General features: G+C 40.9%; 1 protein-coding gene across 14 annotated transcripts in view; it reads right to left on the bottom strand.

Moving 5' to 3' along the window:
- The window catches only part of LOC111583712 (cytoplasmic dynein 1 intermediate chain 1), a 53,248-nt gene that overhangs the window by 28,483 nt on the left and 1,534 nt on the right, over nt 1-23,231 (bottom strand). For 3 of the 14 annotated variants that reach the window (XM_055017999.1, XM_055018001.1, XM_055018004.1), the window contains 10 exons: nt 23,111-23,225; nt 22,109-22,196; nt 20,942-20,968; nt 20,783-20,824; nt 19,242-19,301; nt 18,883-18,998; nt 5,484-5,579; nt 3,445-3,616; nt 2,098-2,197; nt 1,753-1,878 (listed from right to left, as the gene is read on the bottom strand). In XM_055017999.1, coding sequence (XP_054873974.1) covers nt 1,753-1,878; nt 2,098-2,197; nt 3,445-3,616; nt 5,484-5,579; nt 18,883-18,998; nt 19,242-19,301; nt 20,783-20,824; nt 20,942-20,968; nt 22,109-22,196; nt 23,111-23,225 — 942 coding nt within the window. Of the gene's footprint in view, nt 1-1,752; nt 1,879-2,097; nt 2,198-3,444; nt 3,617-5,483; nt 5,580-18,882; nt 18,999-19,241; nt 19,302-20,782; nt 20,829-20,941; nt 20,969-22,106; nt 22,197-23,110; nt 23,229-23,231 lie in introns of all 14 variants that reach the window. The other 11 variants (XM_055017997.1, XM_055018000.1, XM_023292919.3 and 8 more) reach the window with 9 other exon arrangements.

Raw genomic sequence — 23,231 nt, 5'->3', positions numbered from 1 at the left:
CTTTTTGCAAAAGGCACTGAAGAGAACTAGAAAAAAAAACAGCCTTACTTTTCTTCTCCTCTCTCCTTTCCTCTAACCACTCCTGGCTTTCTTTCATCTAAATGCAACAGCAGCAGGAGGAGTAATGGCTGAAGTGAAATTACTTCATTCTTCAATTATTTTATCTCCATTTCATCCTCCACTATACATCCTTCTCTTTTGCCGCCAACTCTGTCTTTTATGTTTCTCTGTTATGTTTCTGTCATTCATTTTTCTTTCTCCCCTCATGAAAAGACCATGGCACAGCCCCAGGCCACACTAACTCACTGAATAACAAGGGGTGTGGGGCAATCTGAAGTTTCTGTCCGCTTTTCGTTTTTCTTCTCTCCATCAGCATCACTTCATATAATGCACATCTTACCAGTAAACACTCACTTAAAACAAATGGACAGTCAACTGTGTTTGTAGAAGTGGTTTGTATGTGTTCGTTACAGATTGAAATTTCCCAATATTTCAGCGAAAGCGGATGCCAATATGTTCTTGTCATTGTATTTGTACAAATTTGCAGCAGAATGTACTGCTTTGATATACTGAGCATTTTATCTGCAGCTTACACAAATATCCGTGTTCCCAAACGTCTACTACTCAAAGTTGACAATTCACAGATCACCATGCTCAGAAACCACACTGTTCATAAAGTCTGATGTACTGCACATATTTTGTCAGAGAGCCACATGGAAAATCTACAGAATCCTACAGCTACAAGATGCATAGCAGTAATCTATCCGTACAACCACATGAATTTCAGCAGCAGCATAAATTATGGTGCAGTGACAGAATGGAGTGCTTTAAAAATCCATTATGTAGCTCGACGTATATGGCAAGCTTCAAACTGAAATATTTGACACGGTGTGCATGTATGCAGGAATATGTGGCTCTGTGTGTATTTTTCACTCAAATGAACCTTGAACGTGAGAGATGATTGCTTATGGAACTAATGCTACTACAGGTGTATTTCACATCCTACAATAATGTGTATGAGTAAGACTTATCAATGAATATGAAACAGCTCTGCTGACATTAGACGGATCGTCAGCGTGGGTGGCATAACACACACATGCAGAGCTGGATTAGGAAGTGGTACGCCACATCATTTTACGACTAAGACGTCTCTATATACCCCTTGCTTGTTTTGTGGGAGTCGAGAAGGTCCTCACGCCCAGTCCTTCCATCCCCCCTCTCCTTCCTCCCGTCATTCCCTTAGTGTCATTTGCTATTAGCATTACACCCGTCACGCCAGTTTCTTTTCCACCCAAACCTCAGGTTTTTCTATTAAAACTGGTCTCCATAGGCAGTGTTCATCTGTAATACAATCTAAAGGGTCAAATGAATGCATGTGGAGCTACATTTCATTTCCTTTTGCTTAACTCCCTAATTTTTTTTTTTACTCTTAAGAGTCCTGCTATGGTGAGGTGGAAAGAGGAACAAGCTGTAGCTTACCGGATGGACCGACAGTGGGGTTGCCAGTTAAAATATGAAAGAGAGTTTTTTGAGTGTGAAATTCTGAGAGGCAAACAAGAAGATGAGAGGAAAAGTTAGGATGTTTTTTTCACCAGTACAGCTCTTTGGCTGCTCTTCCTGCTTGCAATTTACCATGCAGAAAGGGGAAAAAATGACATGGCAAAAAACGAATTTCTTCACTACAATGATCCAATATTGTGACTGCCATCCTTTTCTCTAGGTCTGGAAATAGATATGAGGTTTGATACACACCTGACAGTGAAAGATGTACTCTGGTGTCGCCTTCTTAAACTTGATGTTCCACACCAGAGCAACACCATCTGGTTCATGGGGAGCATCTTCATTGTTGTTATAGGAGGCAACCAGCAGCTCAGGATACTGAGAAACAAAATAAAAGAGTATGAAGAGGACACAGAGAAACAAAGAGACAAACAAAGAGAGAATGGTGTTAATGGAAAGACATTAAATCAATAAAAAGAAGCTGATCCCTCTCTTTAAACACAAACAGAGGCCAATACTTCTTTGCAAATTAATACAGAGTGGGAAAGTGTTCCAGTCTTGGATTTAAAGTGGGACACATTAAGTTTCAGACCTCACCTGAGGGGACCAGTCAAGACAAGTGATAACACGATGCTTTGACCAGTGCTCGTCATAGAAAAGCCTACTGAAGGACAGACTGGAGCCGCTACCCAAGTCTCTGGAAGCAGACAGCAGAGATAAAGGTCAAAGATAACTACTTATCAAATCTGAAGTCAGATGAGTCCTGTTCCAATAGCACAATAGGTACTTGCCAATGTAAACGGCTACCTGCCAAGAAAAAAAACGGACTTCCGATCGCTGAAGTCATTTGTGATTACTGGCACGGTATCTTCAGTCTAGGCTTTTCCAAAATGTACATGCCACAGAAAATATGGCGGATGGGAAAAAACACACTTTTCCTAAATGCACTGCAACTTGGGCCTTTGACAGCTTGATCAAATCATCTATTGAGCTGCACCACACTCTAATGTTTGATAAAAGTGTAATCTTTTATCATGACATACTGTATGTAAATTTAGCAAAAATACATGAGTGTAGTAAGATTAGGTTAAGTCAAGGCACGCTTAAAGTTTTAAAAGGGAACAAAGACAGCGAGAAAGCTGTTTGACTGGCTCTGCATCTTAGTGAGTCAGTCATTTCAGCCACCAAAGAGCATGTTCCTAGTGGTCAAACTAGATCCTACAAAGATTGTTGTGTCATTGGCCACTTCAGAAAGCTGTATGACCACAGTTTTGCATTTGTCTGTGCTCTCCATATCAACTCTGTGAGTGCAAAGCTATCGGCTTTGGTTCAGTCGTACGTAGTCTATATACGTATGTAGATATCCACACTGTCTACAATACTATGTGTCACTATATATTATGAAACATGGTGGTGAAATGTAGCGAACACTGTTACACTTTGACGACTTTGGAAAAAAAAAAAAAAAGATGTTAAGTGCTGGGCCATGGCCTGTTTTAGACATACTCTATTTGACCACAGGCTTCATGCTTCTCTGTGGCTGCAGTGGTCAAAGTTGAAGTGAGTCAGTAAAAGCAGCATTCTTCCATAATAGCAGAGCAGTATACTAAAACAGCTTTGCAATAATGACTCTTACAACTTCAACCAACACTTTGATAACCTCCATTTGGAGGCAACCTTGTAGATGGCAAGACAATGCTCTTTAGGCTGTGATAGTGTTCAGTTCACAGGCGTTTTTAACCATCTGAGAGTGTGACATCACTACAAAGACATGTATTTTGAAGAACAAAGCAGCTCCAGGGTCCCTAGAGTGACACAGTGGGCATGAGTCAGTCTTAGCACATTTCTTGTTTTGAGACATGAAAGCAAAATCATGCACATGTGCTCTCAAGTTAAAACACTGAGTATCTCCTTCCTCTAACCTATTGCCTCCTGCCTACCCACCCCTCTTTGTCCTCAAGGTCTCGGCCGCTGTAATCGAAGAAGATGTCGCCGTCTTCGGCCAGAGCTCTTTCCATCACCCGGATGCTGCAGTCAAAGAAACTTTGAAACTCAGAGGAGTGTAGGATCTGTTGCCTCTCCTCCTCTGTCAGCTCCCGAAGCACCGGAAATGAGCCTATTGGAAAAAACATTAATATGAAGAAAAAATAAGACAAAGACTTACATGCATACATCGTTAACTTTCCTAAAGTCCAAAAGTAAATATTTCTTGTTTTGGATCAACAGTCTAAACCACAAATATGTTGAATGTTGCAACACACAAAACAAAACAAAAAAAACACAGATAAAATTTTGTTGCTTGCTCATTTCAATTTTACTTTTGTTTTTAATGATTAATTTCATCAATATATTTCACCTTTTGTTGTCACATTTTAGATTACTGTATGACCATTTTAGCTTCATTACGGAGTTATAATGGAGATTAAAGGGAAACATGCAGCGAGAGAAGAGGATGAAATTTAACAAATGTCTCCAGTAGTTGAACCAGGGACGTTGCAGTCATGTGATGTTCACCTTAATCATAACACAACAAGGATGCTGTTCAGAATACCATTTTCACATTTCAACTAAGCAAAGGCTCGGACAAACAGGAGTCAAACTGGGGACTCTGTGGCTGAAGGCATTTTAGCCCATGTGGTGTGCTCCCAAACCACTCTGTCATTCAGATGTCCCAGCCATTGCATTTGACATTTACCAGGAGCAGTACATAAACAGCATTTGATTTAACTTAATAGCTTTTTAGAAACAGCTTCCAAAACTATGGTTTCTCTAATTTACTGTGTAAAAGGCTAAAAGTAGGCAATGACTTTTCATTGCGATGCAAGTGACACTGTTGCACTGAGCTTTTAACTAGCGGCAGACCCTACTACTGAAATTTACCAACCCATACACACTGTATTGTCATGTCTACTGCCATAAAAAGCACTGTAAGCTCACTATGTGCATCTGACGTCAGATTAACATTCCCTTCATCTCTATCAAAACCAGAATCACATTCAGGACATAATAAACTACAAACAGTTCCTAATGCATCTTTTCTAGTAAAATTCTACGGCAAGAACTTCATAAACAAGAGAAAAACAAAGCCCTCTGAGCGACCCGCCTTCCTTTGAACGTAATGGCTGCACAGCACGGCGTCCGGTTTTTGAAGTCACTGTCCCCAAGCACACATGTGATTTTACACACACAAGCATGCACAGACACACATATATCGACCTTTACCCTGCCTCTTGACTTTGATCCCCACCATCCCTTTGTATTTCTTATGAGTTGTCAGAAAATACCCAGTCAATCGAGTGGCAAAGATCAAAGGCCAGACCTTCTAATAGGCCAGGATGGAGAGGAGACAGATGACTGTGTGTTTATGAGTGCGTATGTGCATATATCAGTCTCTGTGTGTGTTTGACTCACACTTGCTACAGTCATGGATATTCAATTTTTGTAGCTGAATATAAATGTGCCTATCCATCTGTGTGTCCTTCATGTCTTTTGTTTTAATCCACCCAAGAGCCCTTTGTCTTTTTTCACTATTTACAACAGGAACCTTCCACATGCACGCACACACACACACACACTTCTCCATTCGTCTTCACTTTGAAATACAGCCAAGGGGTCAAGTGACAGGTTTTTAATCAGTGTTTGACCCCCACATGCCATGGAGCTGATATGCCGGACCCGCTTTAACCCCCACTGTAACCTACCCCCACCCTCACATCTGATACACCCACTGACTGGCAGAGGGTGTCACACACGAGTGACTGTTTCGTGACAGTTTAAAAAGCAACATGTGAGAATTCAAAGGAAGATGGAGCCTGGGGCAGAAAGAATGGGAAGTTTTGTGTTTGTAGTGATTGGGGTGTAACTACTACATACATTAAGGTATTAATGGAAGGAAAAATATCTTAAATTACCAAGATGGTTAAGGACAACTAAAATTATGAAAGATAATCATTTTTACTCCTCCATCCATACATTCTTCTTACCATCTTTGGTTTCCCTGTTATCGTCTTCATCCTGCTGCTCTGACTCTGGGCCTGGCTTTGCCTCCATCATCTCTTCATCTTCCTCTTCTTCCTCTACTGTGAGAGAGTTTAAAAAAAAAAAAAAAAAAACAAGGGAGAGAGCACTCATGTTAATCAACAGCTGTTCCAATTTTCCTCGACCTCCCGCTGTGTGCTGCCTCCCCCTCCTTCATACCAAAATAATCATTCCCAGACATGCACTGGTACACCTGACTAACTGACATTCAGTCCAAATGGGTTTCATTTACAAACACACGCATTCGTATCCATGTGTTTTTTTAGAAAACATAAAAATTCAAAGCCTAAATGCTGCAGAATTTCCATTACAGTTCCATTAGTGCATCGAGTACATACTGTTTTGGGAAAAGAGATATAACAGGAAACATGCTAATGCCAATTTCCACATTATCCATATGCATGGACATATTGATGACTGTGCACCCAAATCACAAACACACAAAGTCAGCAGGAAATGAAAGAGTTGTGTGCGCTCGTCTCGCTTTCTCTCACCTTTGACCCTCAGCAAAGAGATCCTGTGGTTGGTGTGTATGTATGTATGTGTGTGTGTGTGTGTGTGTGTGTGTGTACAAGGGGATTCCCTCTCCAATCAGGCTTTGCAATTATGCTTGACTCTCCAGGATTTATTGTAAGCGTGTGCGGTGTGTGTGTTTGGGGTTCAAGTCTGAAGGGTCACTGTCAACATAGGCACCTGCTTGTCAGCTACTGCCCCCACCACCCCTCAGGGCATGTGTTGGTAACCCTCGCCAACCTCCCCTCCTCTTTTCTGTTGCTCCCTCCCTCTGAAACAGATGCTGAGAGTCGGGGGCCTCTCTGAAGACCTCTTAACACCCTGACACTGCGACCAGACACCTGTGGTCTGCTAACACACACGCTACGCACACATACAATCTGTCTTTCTATCCCTTTCCAACACGCACACCCAGGGCCTTCGCCCGCAGTGCCAGGGGTGGCGAGGGGTTAACTGGCAGGGTCAAGCTGACAACAGTTGCTCAGTCCAGTGGGAGGAAGTGACTACATCACACCCTCAGACATGTCATGTGTCTCTCTCACACACAGAAACACACACGTCAGGGTGTGTTTAACTCAGCTGGAGTATGGCCTGGGGCACCGTTAAAATCACTCGCTCAAGGGCTGCTCTTGCACCGGATGAACTGTCCCATTTATCACTTGGACTCGTCTAAGCGTTTGATGAACTCACTGCTGTTTTTTTAAAGCTACAAATGCAATTCCAATTAGTGAAACACTCCAATGATTTTATTATTACTTTTACGATAACAGCGTGTGGCCGTATTTTATTCGTTATATCAATCTTCCCAGTACAACCTTCCCTATCCGTCTTTGTGTTTTCTTTTCTGTTTCACTTCCAAGTAAACGTTTTTGATATATGACTTTAATTTTCATACTGTGTGTATATAATAAATGACTAAGCTAAATCAAATACACGGTGGTGGAGCTCCATCCAAGTCGGCGGTTAACAGCCAGTTGTAGTGATCCAAACACCAGTGACCCACCAGTATGGAGGAGAGACCAGAGAGGACCAGACAGGCAGACTGCCAGACTAGCTCCATGTCTGAGCTGCCAAAACAGACACGCTGCAAACAGAAACGCACAGGGATACCCTATTTTCAGTTCCTTTTGTCTTTTCCTCTATGCCTCAGCTTGTGAAGGTTTATTTCTCTTGAATGTTTTTTTTGGGTCATTCATCAGTCATTTTTCTCTTCCACAAACTGTGCTCATTAATCAGCAAAGCATCACGATGTAAAAAAAGAAAACAGGAACACACATTACATACATCTTATATTCTACTCTATTTTCTTGACCTTACGTGACCGGTCCGGTGGTTGGAATGTGTGGTGACGGGGATGGGAGGAGCGTGAGGAGAGAAGACAGACCACATTGAGGAGCGGTCAAACTGTCAACCCCGGGGACCACAGGACTCTGGAGCAAGGCAGCGTGATTCATGGCCTATGGGTTACCTCACTGAGGAGAGACGGTCCAATTCCCGTATGAAGATACTGCTGATGTCTTTGCCAGTGGCCATGCATCAAGTTGTTCTGTCACGATCCTGCACCAAAAATATCCACACTATTTGCTTTGAAAGGGAATTTTCAGAGATATGTTTCTGTGTGTGCTCAAAGTAAAGCAAAAAAACTATACTGTCGTAAATGATACTGAAAAGTAGAAAAGATAATATGAATCTTTATGTAAAATGATCATTCAAACACACAGAGAGGCACTACATGGTTTCCTGTTGCGTTGCAAAAGAAGCAGGAAAGGGAAATCGAAAGAGACAATCTTTCACTGTGTGAGCATGTCTGCCTGCAAACCCTGTAAGTATCTGCACACTTTCTTGCTTCCACCTCATTCCAGTCACGGGATGCTTTCTCTTTCCACCTGCCGCTTAATACCTCTCCTCACTGCAGGATGACCGGTTAACTGGTATCCTCCCCCTCACCGCAGACGGGGGTCCACCTTGATGAAACTCCGCTTGGGGGCTCCCGTTTTGGCCGGCTACACACCCGGGGTAATGATATCCTCGGTAGCCCGGGGCCGCTGCATCTGGCTGCCTCAATCTTCCCCTGGCTGCTTACTCATGCTGACCGACCGCAGTCAATTCAGAACAGCCCAGCAGGTATGTAGCCACTCAGATTCATAGTGTGGAGATACAAAGCACACACTCACAGAAATGTGTAAAAGTGTTTGTAAATGCAGATACACACACCCACAAACAGAGGTATGCACTATGTGGACATCTACGAATGTGTGGAACCGCTATTGTAGGAAAAAACAAAAATGTCGTAAAACTTTATGTATGTTACCGAGCAGACTGTGTGTCGGCAATAACATTTGTTTGTCAATATAATTTCAAAATCCACCGTCACATTCAGTAACTGAACATTCAACAGTTTTGAGTGCCACAGTTACCTAAAAAAAAATATTCCATCAATTTGTCTGAAACAATATCGAACAGATTTTCAAAATGGGAAAACTGACTACGTCTGTCACACTCGTATTAACAGACAGCATGAGTTGGTGCATCAGAAGCACTGTCTGGGGAGAAAATAAAGGATATCTTCTAACTCTATAATGGAAGTGATGATCTGATTAAATCATGTTTTTGGAAAAGTAAAATATTTTGCAGTAAAGGCTTTAGCGTTAAATTTGTAAACATTTTGTAGTAAAACAGTTAGAGATATATAGGGTTGTTTCAGTCTTTCAGTGAGCTGTGAAATCTATAAAATTAATTTTATTTGAATTCAACTGATATTTATTTTCTTCTGTATGAATATCAGAAAAAATCTACTTGATATTTTTTACAATAAATACAAGTATACAGTTTGACTTTTCTAATCTTGTATAATTTATGCATAACATAGAAAATATCATATATAGTAATATATAGCTCCTGTTGCTTATTGACATGTTCAAACCTTTTCTTCACCTATAAAAGTTCCCTTTAAAGATCGGAACAGGAATAAGTTAGGTAGTAAATACAGCACAACTAGCTATGGTACTGAGGCTCATAAAGTCTTTATTACCATGTTTTCAGTGTTTAAGGCTCTTGTTATTCTGTATAGGCATCACTGTTGTTTTTATGGACTAAGAGAAGAGTGAAATAGTTCAGGTGAGAGTAATGTGCTGATCTGTTTGTGGAATAAAGAATGAAGGCTGATCCACCGCTGAGAGTTTCATTAGCTTAAACAACTTGTATTATTTCACAGTAGGCAGCTACTATTGAGCATGTGGAGAGAAAGATACTGACAGCATATAAAAGATGTAAACTGTCTTCTGCTCCCCTTCAGCGAGTACATAAAGCACAATGGCATGGTGTGTCACAGCAGTAATGTGTTAGCATGTGTTCTGTTTGGCAAGGATCAAAGCGTTCGCTAACCTTTTATTCAATCCACAGTAAGCGCTAGTGTGTTGAAATGTGTTAGTGCACGCTTGGAGCGATTGGCATAGTTATCAAAGAGCTGTGGGTGTTTGTGTAGAGGGGAGGATGAGACCAGGCCTCAAGTTTGTCATCAACTGCATTATAGGAACAGAGCTGCACACTTCTTCTTCAGACACCACGGCAGTATGGAGGTGACTACTTCACTGAGTCACACACAATCAAAGTTGACAGTACTCATAATTTTTACAAATCTCCATTGTGCTAATCACAAAGAAAGAGAGATACTGATATGAGAGAGAAGAGGCGGCGGAAGTGGGGAGAGGGACACAAAAGAGAAATCCAGCAGGATTTCGGGGGATCCCACGCATTGGGAATAACCCTACAACATCATATACACAATCATATGGGCGCACACACACACACACACACACACACAGTTCGCAGGGGTTCTGGGGGGTGGCTGTTAAGCAGACCACAACACAAGCACTATGCAGAGGAGTAGGAGGAGGTCAACGAGACTTGAAAGGCTCCTCTAATGTGGCCCTGGCATGACACACACACACACACACACACACACACACACACACACACACACACACATACACATATGCACTAACTTCACCGAGAACAACCCTAGCCCTCTTATTGTCAGAGAAAGACACAACACACACATCCACCCTACAACCACATTACCTCTGCATATATTACGACTAACCTGAGGCATCAGGGGAATTCTCTCACTTTTATGCGTCCCACCTCCAGTAATGTGATTCTGTTATTCCACCCCTTCCCCCTCCACCACCACCCTAACCAAAATATAATGGTACAAGTTTCAAATAAAATAATGCAATCCTAAAGTAAATCAGATGCGACAGACTTACAGGAAATTTGTTTGGGCACATTGGATGTTATTTTTGGCCCCGATAACAAGCATTAACAAAAAGATTTCTATTTATACAATAACTCTGGAAACCTCTAGAAAGTATTATATTATCAGAAGTTAATTTTTGTAGTGTTCACTGCCAGAAATTAAAATAAGCACCATTCTACACTACTTGGTAAAGTTTTGGCAGTTGCACCAGCCATCCTCTTTTACTGAACACCAAGAAACACTGCTGACATTTTAGAGACCTCTGTTAGTCAGGCTGGACAGAAAATTGAAGGTTCAGAGCAATCCAAGCAGTGAATTTGAACAGATCTTTTTCACTGAGAGGTCAGGGTGTAGTCCAACCTGCTCAAGGACCTCACTTATCTGTAGATAGTCAATATAGACATGACAGACTGTAAAGAAAACTACAGCAATACTGGCATTAACACAACCTTCACAGTTGCAACTTCTTGCATACAAATCATACTCTAGGGAAACAGCACCACTTGAGCCTCCTACAGAGTCAGGCAAATGTTGAGTAATTGCTTGTAAAAGACTTTTTCCCTATAAAGTAGCTCAGGATTATATTTAGGTGGAGGACAAAGTAAAAATGCATAAAAAGTTGGTTATCTTCTAAACCTAGTTTGTTAATTTTCCTCAGTTTTTTTTCCTTTCCATTTATTTTAATAGAAAATAATGTTTAAAATTCATCATGGTTCATCAAGTCATGATTGCCACAGTAGGGGTAAAAGTATTCCCCACATACCCACACATTAGCAGCAGGGCCTGATGTAAAACTGAAGCTAAAATCCACAGCATGATTTAGATTAATTCATCTCTTCAAGACACTTCGCCACACTGATCAAACATCGTGTGTGTGTGTGTTCCAGTCCGTGTACACCCAAGTCTACGGCGTATGCACACATGCATGCCCACACATAATCTGCTTTCATTAATGCAGCCCATACAGGCCTTTAGGGGTATGTGGTCAACTTTGCTGTGTGCTGTGGGCTGGTAGATTCTCTCTCCATCCCTTTCTCTCTTTCAGTCTCTCTCTCTCTCTCTCCCTCTCTGTCTCTGTCTGTCCCACCCACCCCACTTCTTCCTAGCAGTGCCACCCAGGCTTGGCCCTGACCCAGACCCACATCTTTAAAATGAGCCATCATGCCACGCCATGCCATGCTCTGAGCCCCACCGCAAGGCCCTGATTAAAACCCATGACTTCAAACTTTCCAAACTGTCAAAAACCCAGTCAGAGAGAGAGAGAGAGAGAGAGAGAGACAGAGAGAGACCAAGAGAAAGAAAACTTCTTACATAAAATCACCGCTACGGCATTGACTCACTTTTCAACACGTCATCTGAGCTGGTATTTGTGTCACTCAGAAAATGGGCCATCTGCATCTGTGTGTTTATGTATGTGTGTGGCTCGGATGGCGATTGGTGGTCTGTGTTTGCCCCTCTGATGACAACGCTGTTTCATTTAGTTTTTAATGAGAGATGGATGGACAGATGGGACAACCATTTTCTATAGCCCTGCCGAAGGCTGAATCCCTGTGGGTTGTACAAAATAGTAAAAAGTATTCACAGCAGCTCAGCAACACTGTCAAATAAACAAATGCATGAGCTTAACACCCCTTCAGCAAAGTGTCACTGTCATCCAATTTGTTAGGGTAAATAGGACTTTGAAAGGCAACACATGTTTGTGATTAATTGTTAAACTGTTAGAGTTTATAATAGCATAATTCAATTTCATTTGATGCTCATTTCTAATAAAAACCTCTGTCACTTTTGGTTTATGAGACTCTGAGGGAGCAGACGTATATGTGCCAAGAGTGCTCCCTGCTGGACATCTACAAAACTGCACAACACAAAACCAGCAGGGTTATCAAATTTCACTTCAATCAACTGTCAAGCTATAAACTGTGATAATGATGTGGAAATGTAAGGTCTGCATCAGTTGTAACTCGAACAGAATGAGATGATTTTAAAGCTTGTTGAATTTTAGTCACAGTTGAATGAAGAATAATGTTAAACAGACTTTGTTCAAACTTGATGTACTTTAACTTGACAAAATCTTGTTTGGAGTTCATGTGTATAATTAAGGTTTTGGTGTGTTTGGTTGTTTGTTAACAGATGCAGGGTTTTTAATTGAGAGTATAAAACAGTCAAAATGCTCAAACTTCATACAAAGTGTGAACAAATATCCCTCCAAAACAACTAACTAAAGCAGGGCTATGAGCCGCAGGCAAAGTGTGGCTGTGAACCGCTGCCCTCTCAGATGAAAACCCCTGGAGAGTCGAAAGGATCTCTGAGTACAAGAGAGACCACCCAGGCAAATGGTAAAGACCCACTGTTGTTTTACACATGTATAAAAAAAAATGCAACAAAGGGGGAAAGGGTGGGGCGCGCATGTCAAAAAGTCAAATTCAACAAAACGCGAACGTAAAAGAAAAAAAGAAGGAAAAGGTTGAAAAGAGAAAAAAAGGGAAACATGAAACTGTATTCCTACTCATCTCAAGCACTCATCAGATGGCAAATATTATTTTGGATGATGGCCATTTTACCAAAGAGAGAGAGAAAGCTGGAGGGAGGGAGATGAAGAAAGGGTTCATGTACCTTATTATACGGTGGTCATAGGGGAAAATTGCAATCATCTGTGACTCACTTGGAATACCTTACGCGCTGCGAAAGACATTATTTTTCTCTAATATCAAGAGTTTTTTCTGGGCTTTGACTGCCATGGCCATTTTGACAGAAACCACTTGGGACCCTGCATCAATTTTGCAAGTGAAACGGGAGTGAAGGCTGTGCACTTTTGAGGGCGATGACGATGAAAGCCAAACTCAGGGTTGTTTTATAAAGAGAGAAAGCGAGAAGCGTTGGACGATTATGGGCTTCTGAAGGGAAAACACCAGGGGAGATCATAACAGCAAAAGTCATGTCTGATCTGAAGTGTGTACATATGCACGTACAGCACATACACACTTGGTTTGAACTGCTACCTCGAGGCAATAACTCTTTCAGAAGTCCAGAAGTCACCAAACATAAAAAGACAATTCTTATATGTACTTACAGCAGAACAAATTCAAAGTAAAATGAGTACATTTTGTTCAGGGTCCTTTGGGTACACTCACTGTGGTTATCCTTGACATGAATTTAGCCTTTAGAAAACACACACATTCACTCCCTCTCTCTCACACACAGACACACACACACCCTCTGGTCTGCTCGGCCTGTTGTAGCTGCCTGGCTGGGACAACAATGTATGAGACAAGCACTTCCATATGTGGCTGGGTACAAGTATATATGCGCATACATAGACACATATAGAAACATGCAAGAGCCTAACCATGCAAAATACACACTCATTCAACCACATTCCTCCTTCCAGGGCCTTGAATACTGCCCACAAATCCATCAGTCATGTCAGTTTCATACAGACTGGGACTGTTATATTCACAGTTTTTATTTGAACGCATCGTTGCGCCACTGGATTGTAGAAAAGCCAAAAGAGGAGATGCAGGATAAAATGATTGAGGCAAGTTCAACTCTACTTTCCCTCCTGATTGCTTTACAACAGCACTATGATCTGTCACCTGCCAACAAGAAAACAGTGTAATTAAGACGTCTACACAACCCTACCCTATATTTACCTACGTATGCGCATGTGTGTGTGTGGCCACTTTGTCAGTGTCCATGTGTATATTGCTGTGGGTGTGTTTATGCTTGTTTATTCCTGTGTATGTCACTGTGCACATGTGTGTTTAGGTTTATGAATCTGAATGCTTGTGTGTATGTGTGTGAGTATTTACAAGAATGTGAGTGTCTTTTTAGAATAGTGCTTGGACATTGAGTTTCTCTTGCAATTAAAGGCCATTACCACTCCACCAAATGTCAAAAGAAAGCCTCTTATTGCAGTAAATATACTCAAGGAGTGAATTTCTGACCAACTATACACTCAAGCTGTACAGAGCCTGAAAACTAATGGACCAGAAAATATTACAGAGGCAAGACAGAGAGTCATGCACACAGATTTTTGCATAAGGACGCACAAATATTAACATATACTCTTGACCCCTGGAACTTTTAACCCTAAGACAGGCATTATCCAAAGTTGCAATTTCAACTTACACACAAATACACAGAGTTGTATTTCTGAGGGCCTAATTCTGGTTCACTGCTAACAATTACCGCTTTAGTATCAGAGCTGCTTCATCGTCCCTTGGTGGCCTCTACTGCTTTTCCTCCATTTGTTTCTTCCATTCCTCTGTTTAATCTCGAGTGACCACAAATTTCTCTTCACCTTTTACATTCGCTCGTTCTCCCTTCCCTTAATTTTTTCTGTGTTTCATTGGCTACTTTCCACTGCAACCCATTATGGGTCTTTTAAGGCTCCACTGAGCGAAACCAATTTACTACAAACTGAGTCTGCCTCACACTACTCCCATGCAAACCTGCACACTTGTATACGTGCGCATCCACCTTCACAAAATGCCTACAATCCACATGACCTTTCTCTATCATGCCAACATCTCATGTAAGCACAGTCACATTACACATACTGATAGTCATCTTCAGATGGGAATAAGTGAAGTAGAGTGGGACTGTCAAAGTACTGACATGTGCTTCATTCATGGCCAAGGGGTGTTGGCTGGTTCAAGAAGGAATGAAGGAGGAAACAAAGAGAGGGATAGAAAGGTTGCCTATATTTCACCAGAACTATGCGAAATCTCACATCTTCCTTCCCTCTTTAGAGTGTATGACATTTATCTCTGTAATTTTATATCCTGATTGTCCACGCTGTAAACTTCTATATTGCTCTATTCTGTACACATGGCATCTACTACACATTTGTCCATCTTCAAAGAGTGATCTCTCCCATTTTTTTCTATTTTTCTCACATTAGAGGGTTTTTTTAGGGAGTTTTTTCTCATTCTATTTGAATGTCTAAAGACGAAAGATGTTGCATACTATACAAATTTTAAAGCCTGTGTAAAGCATACTAATGTATATAAATAAAACTGACTTGACATTACCACCTTATACAGCAGAAAAGTTACACCTGCTGAATTATTATCACTGTCTTTATACTTATCATACCTTAAATATTACGTTTCAGAAAAAACAAATAGTACGAACAAACAACACTAAAAGGATATAACGATTTACTACTATTAAATTCTGTTTTAGGTGAAAAACATATAGTCAATTTGAATTACCTGCATGAAACGCCAACTACCCAAAACATTTTGTTTGACCTTTGTAGGCCAGTTTACCATCACACACACGATAGTGGACATTACTTTATTTTCCTGCTATGTCCTCAGACAAAGCATCTATCCCTCACAACAAGCGTGTCCATTCATACTCATTAGAATAGCAGTAAATAGCTGGAGCCAACCGTGACTAGGGCTAATCCGATTGCCTGGCACAATGGGCACTCGGTACAGACACATCTGTGAGCAGCCAATGGGAAAACAACATACGCAGACGGCAACACATCACAATTATATGGAGGCTAATTGGTCACGGAAATGAAAAACCTTAGCATTAACTGGTTTAAATGAGAGTCACACACACAGATTTTATGGGAGCTTTAAAACACAAACTCTTGTGTAGAAGTAGAACACAAGCAAAGTCAGATCAAATCCAATTTGATTAAAATGCATTCAGTGTCGTTAAGAGCACACTCACGTCACACACACAAACACATGCAGCCAGCCACACTGGACTTAGGGGCAAACATGAGAACATAGTAGGTCAGAAGTTCACAGGGTAAAGAAGCCATGAGAGAATCCCTGACTCATCCATCAACTGTTTAAAATGATTACAATGACTACCACTCACACAAAAATGCCAGCTGTAAAACTATAATAAATCTGCAGCTTTGAAAAAAATCCTGGAGATGTTTCCCTCCCCTAAAATCAACTGGAAGAATAGCCTAAGACCAGACCAAATGCTCAGCTTTCCATTTGGTAAGTAAAAGCTGATATAGTTAGCAAAATCCACATTCCAGGGAGCCAATTTCTGCATCTACTTTCCTGTCAGTGAGTCTAAAAACAAGTGTGTAAAATGATTCATGCAAAAATCTGCAATCTTTGAAAAGCTGCAGGGAGCTCATGCTAATTGGCCCCTGCTAAAGTCCATTTCCTTGAAACAGAGGGCAAGAGTGCAAAGTTAGCAATGACACAATAGCCACATGAATGGAGAACAAACCAGGTTGAAATTCTCCTTTAATTTGGTTCACTCACCACCCTGTTACCACAGCACGACCCCAGCAATGTCAATCATCAATCCAGTCATCAGAGCAAAGCTGTTGGACAATGGAAACACTTAACATTCGCTAGTGCTGCAGTTGTGTAAAAACACCAGGAGCTTCAAGCTGAGATCATTAGCTCTCTATGCTCAGAGCATGCTTAAAACACAGAAGCACAGAAACACAGCAGATGTATGTACTGAACACAAATATGCTTTTAAAGCTCAAAGTCACTATTTCTGAGGGTGCCTAAGCTTAGTTTAAGTTGGGTTCAATAGCCTTTTACTGAACATGAAAAATTTCACAACACTTTGCATTTAACATTTTTAAATAACTAGAATTATGACTAATTTAATATTTGAACTTTTTTCCTGAACATTCTATTGAAATTTTAAGTTGAAGCCTAACTATGTAAACAACCTATATCTACAAGCTGAAAATGAGACGTGTGTTGCAAGTTGGGTTCAGCAATCAACAAAAAGAATCAGGCTGAACAGAAATGCAGGCAGGTGTTACCATCTGCCTCTTTCCTTCCTCTCTAGACACACAAGCTTTGTGGTAGTCTGCAAATGAAGGGTCTCCTGAGGCCAAGGTCACCTCCCTGCAGACCACCACAGGTCTGCTCTGGTTCCCAGATGTTCTCTCTAACACACACACACACACACGCACGCACACACACACTGACACACGCACACACGCACACACCCCTCCTGAACATACTCGTAGAAGCTGAAAACAAACAAACCAAAATGGATCAACATATAGCATTGCTGCAGGCGCTAACCCGTCACCATGTGTGTATTTGTTAATGTGTACACAGACTATTTGACCTGTGTACTGTAACAGTTGGATTTTTTTGTCTGGTTAACTGCTAGTCTGACTAATTGTCTCGTACACTTTACAACAGTATAATGTTTGTTTACTGAGGCCTTGTATGTGTGAACAAATTTGATAAAGAAAAACAGGTTCTGTTGTGTATATAAATTGGTACTTGTTTGTGTATATGTATTCCAGCACACATATGTGAGTTGGTGTCTGTGCACTTGTTGAATAAATGATCTATTCCTGGTTCTGTCAAGGAAACTGGGGGAGTTGAAGCAGGCCATTTGGATGCTGATCAGGACAGACGTGTGTATGTGCATGGTGGTTGTTGGTGGAGGGGGGGCAATCCACACCAGACCATCTATTATAATGACAGGAAGCAGGAAGTACAACCCCTTCACAGTCACATGGCTGCCAGCTGTCTTGGCAACTAAAACACTGAAGATAGAGGAGATGATAAGGAGTGTGTGTGCACATGTGTACGTGTGCGTCTGCGAGTTTCTGAGTGTCGGTTTGGATGGACACAGCAAGTGGAGGAGTCAGTGTATGTGCATTCCAACACGTGAAGAAGACATTTCTGAATGGAATATCTACATGTCAGCAGCAAAGAATTTAAGTTCAATTTAGTGGAAAAACTCCACTTGTCCTCCTTCCAAATCTCCATTTACCTTCTCCTCCAATAGAAAAATACCTAAATCTGCAGTATATTCCCCAAATTCACAAATACCAATATTCTGCCAGATCCAGTGCAGGAATAAAGCTTTGAACATATGGATCTGTTTAGTCGCTGCAGCTCAGAACACATGTGAACGCCCACTTGCAGAATCAAACATGCACATATGCATTTTCACATGCATGCCCACATGACCTCACATTCTTAAAGCACATGTGCTGCTGCCCACGCACACATAAAGTCACATATACACATACGCACAAAACCAAAATTTTTCAAGCGCACCATTTCTTCCCACACTAAATCACGATGGCCTGAATGACAGTTTTTCTATTGAGGAATACAACACTGTCCATAAGTGTAACTATGAAATTTAGGTGGAAAACAGTATCTACACATGTCTGCAAAGATGTACGTCGCCATGCAATCATCCAGCATCCATCAACTAATCTTGGCTGAATTGCAAATGTCAGCCTGCTTCCACTTATAACTAAAAGCCAAAAGCATGAAGCTCTGTGACTGAAGACACAATAACTGACAGTCAGACACTTGTTACTTTCTCCATGCCCTGTTCTCCTGCTCGCCACTCTCTGTCTAAGATCTTTAAACCATTGCAGAGTTGCAAGCTTAGCACTGGCTAACAAAAGTAGTATCAAATTCAACCACGCAGCAATGACAGTCATTGCAATGTGAAACCTTTTGGTGCTTCTTGTGACCCTTGGTGCCCAACAGACCCCAGAACAGTTTGAATTTGACAGAGAAAGTAGAAGATATGGAATGGCACAATATTTTTCATGTCACTCAGGCACACACACAAATATTCACCTTCAGACAGGTGGGCGGTGAGTAGTGTCTGTGTCTCCTTGCTGTAAGAGACCACCTCTTTGGGAAGGAAGTCTACCTGTGTGATCTTAGAGGCCCCCAGCCTCTGCATCCTGCGCCTGGATGACAGACAAAATATTGTTATTAGCATAGTTATCACGTTTATAAACTCAAATTGTCCTGTAGACAAGGGAATATTTTTTCATTTTAAAGAATAAAGTCAAACTCATCAAACCTTTAAATGTACTATCTACATAAAGCCAAATGTCTTTTGATTATGCCATGCAATGAAAAATAAGATGTTTCTCAGTGTCATTTTTTTTTTTCCAGACATTGAACAAGAGGAGAGGAGAAAGATGTACCCGAGCTCAGAATCGGCCTGCAGCTGCAGCACAGACGGGTCTGTGTCCCACTGCAGTGTCCTGATGTCACCAACAGAGGGGGGGCAAGAGAGGACATGCATGTTTACAAACAGACACATTTCAACAAACACGCAAACACTGGCACACATGTATCTATGGCGCACAGACACACATTACCACATGTATGTGCGCACACACACACTCACCCACAGACCACTTATCTAGAGAACAGCTTAACACAGGAATTCCCATTGAATTTCATGCGAAGATAGCACCATTAATGGATAAATGTTTAGATAAGTGGACCTGGAGTGGGAGGGCTATACATTAGAGAGATATTATAATTCATTATACATCAGTATACGCTTTTTGTTTAAAGATCTCTGCTCATATGTTGCTATTGATTTCTTATAATTTCTAATTTGGAAATACTGATACACTGAAATCTAAAAGTTTCACTGCAGTATGATAGAAGGTCCTAAGGTCCTGATGAAGACTCTGCAGAAGAGGCTGTATGACATTTGTAATTATCTACAACCTCAAGTTAAAGAAAACATCATTGACACTGATTCAGTCTGGAGGTAAAGGAACGCATGGATGGTTTATCTCAATAACAATATTTCTAATGCTGCATTGATTGATTAAAAAAAAATCATACTTTGTAACTGAAAAATGTTTTGTCTCTAACATGACTGACTAGGACATGTGCAACGTATTTCCCACATATAATGGGCTTGTGAGCTGCTGTTTTCATGCATGTTTTTACATAAATATTTCTGTCTCACATCCACAGGATAACTCATATCACACACTCAACATTTAAGTGTTAAACATTTGACAACAACCAACATAAAATCATAAATAAAGACTTAGCTTGCTTTTCATACATGACAATGTACTTTCCATGCATCATCAATGAGTAGGACAAACTGTGAGAAAACTGCTGAGCTCATTCAGAGCATTTGTATGGTTCTTTGGCAGGTCTAGCTTGCTTCATATTGGGGAGGAATCACTAATTTACTTATAGGGAAATCAATTAGCCACTATAAAGCTTGGAGTTTTATGGCAAGCTGGCTGAAATATACCAGCTGTTGGGGATAATGCTCCCAACAATACTACACTTCTTGATGATACCTTCAGGGACAGCGAACACGCCCGTTACACATTCAGCTTCTGCCACACAGCGCCAGGTGAGAGTGGCAAGACTTTTCTTTAGCCTGACAGACCAGCTGTTTTACAGTAACAGTGATGACACTTTAAGCAGCACTGTCAGCTCTGTGAAAACTGAAATGACTTCTGTGGCTCAACTCATGCGAGCAGAAATCTTTCAACCTGGTATTAAGGGAGACAGCAGGGCTTCAGACAGGAAGACAGCAGAGCAGAGAAATGAAGGAAGAAGGGCACTGCACTGTTTTGATCTTATAAATCATGATGGGAACATCGATACGACCACTGACAACACTGTGGGTGCCTCTGTGTTCAGGTAACCTCAGCTAAAGAAAGGTAAGGGAGATTCCTGGGTTTGACGTGAAAATGCTTACCTTGAGCTCTGTGCTTGGGACTTGTTTTTAGAGAAAACTGACCTAAGAAGGGACACACACATACACAGCCACAAATGGAGAAGCTCAAAATGGCATGCCATCATCCAGGGTGGATTTGGGGGACAAAATCTTTCATTCCAGGCGTTAGTACTAACTCACCAATTTGTAAAATCCAATTGGTAAAAGCTAAAAAGAAATGAAAAATCTTACATAAGAGAATTCCTTTGCATTAGGAACTTTCACACGTTCTTCGGCCCCAATTCCACCCCTGGCTATACCAGAACAACACGTCACTAATGACCCTTGAAGGCATCACTCACACATTGACCGCACACTCAGCTGCCATTAAAAAGCAAATGGAAAGCGCTTGATGACCACTCGTCTTAACAGCATTCACCAGAGCAGCTATGTGCAGAAGCTCAGATAAATAGCTCCTGCACTGGTCTGGTGAGTAATGAATGTATAAGCGTGTAAGTTAATGCTGCAGTGGAATGAGCGTGTATGACACATTTTATAATTACTGCTGCAACCTATGGGCAACACATGGAAAAGCTTATATTTTGTGATCAAATGAGCTACTTTTTTTTTGCAAAAATTACATGTTTCATGCAAATTGTTCTAAATTCAGAACATATTTCACTGACTGGCTCACCAAGGCTGCTTTCTGAAAGTTTACCAATGCGGGCTTACTTGCACAGATGATACAGGGAAGTTTGCATCTCTCAGCATGTTCACTTTTAAGATTTACCTTACATAAAAAGACTACAGCTGACACTTACCTCAACATCACATTTAATCTCTCAGGACTAGCTATGAGATTAAAAGCTGTACAGTGGTCATCAAAACACTGGATGCCATGACAAATGACAGATACCACATTCAAAATTTTAGGCAACTTCACCGTTAGTGACACCCATTCTTACCTAAACCTGTTGTGCCATTGACAAGAAAGGAGACAGAAAATACGTGAAAAAGGACCATAAATAGTTCAAGTCGAAAACCCCTTGAAATTATCATCGTTTTTAGAAATTACGCCATCAGGTTAGGGCATATGTGCCTTGATACACTATAAAGATTATTGGTAAGCTCTCAAAGAGCATGCCTGGTATGGGAGAGAGTGTCTTATTTCCTCCACAACTGTCTAAAAGTTGATTTTTGTTTTACATAACATTGTGTATGTAGGAAGATTTGAAAATGTTTTTCATTTACAAAATTTAAACGCTGTACTCTTTTAACTGAGTCACAAAACAGGGGAGAATGCAACTAATGAACCCGGAAAACAGTGTGACACTGAACTTTTGAATGAAATGTGTGACTTTGGCCTACCTGCCTGCTGCGCCTCCATCAGCTGAGTCCTGGCTCCCTGTCTCACTGGGCGTGCTCACTGATTTGGAGGGGGACACAGGGGTCGGGACTAAAATACGAAAATAATAAGCATCTTACATTAAAAGCTGCAAAGGCGGGACCACTCCAAAAACTTGGATGAAAAGCAACACAGTGAAACGTGAGGGACAAATAGAATAAATGTTTCAAGGGTAGGAGAGGTGTATTAGGGTATCAACTGAAGTGTTTTTTCCTTGTTTTTGTACACTGCTGCTTTTGAAGACAAATTATAAATAACTTAAGCTAATAATAGGCAAAGCAGTGAACCCAGTTTTGAGGTGTTGAGGGTGTTATTATAATTTCAGACCACTAGAGAACACTGCTCTGCCAAAATCTTGCTGGAGGTGACAGACACCCTGGGGATTCAACCTATTATAACATTTCAGATTTGTGTAAAAGTAAAGAAAAGATATGTCCTGAGCAGCACTTTATGTGGGTCAGTTTTTATAAATACTATCTTACATCAATTATTTCAACCAAACTACAGAACAGAAATATTATTAATGCCCAAATACACTATTCGAAAGTATGACACACTCAAATGGTGCCACATAAAAGATGATAAAAAGAGAGTTTAAATATGTCACTTCAAAGTAATTGGAAAAAAAACGTTTGGTGAAGTCCAGCCTCGGTGTGAACAGGAAATCACAGAATCAAAGTATAGTAAACAAACAAAAACATTACTACTACAATATACAGAGCCGTGACAACTCAGATAATTATATATTTTCACATATTTTCTGTAAGGCACTACTGGCTTGATTATTTTAAGAAATTACACATTGTATGGTGGCCATAGTCAAATCATTAAAGGGCTTCTTAGAGATTATTTGGCTGTAATTAGGGAAGCAATTGTATTGGAACAGTCTGTTTTTGCAGGAAAATCACAGGGGAACAGAGAAACAATATCTGATTTATTGCTTAGATTATGAGGACATTACGTACCAAGTGGAGGCTCCGGTGAGATGCCGATACTCTGCAGCAGGGCCTCCGTCTCTCTGCGCTTGCGATCTAAGTCTGAATCTTCTGGGGTCGCCTCTGTCTTCTGTTGACTGTCTGACTGCTC

This window comes from Amphiprion ocellaris, chromosome 15 (genome assembly GCF_022539595.1).
Source record: "Amphiprion ocellaris isolate individual 3 ecotype Okinawa chromosome 15, ASM2253959v1, whole genome shotgun sequence".
In the NCBI taxonomy this organism is placed as follows: Eukaryota; Metazoa; Chordata; class Actinopteri; family Pomacentridae; genus Amphiprion; species Amphiprion ocellaris.
Note: the sequence above shows the minus strand (reverse complement) of the source record. Positions and strands in the feature narration are given on the sequence as shown.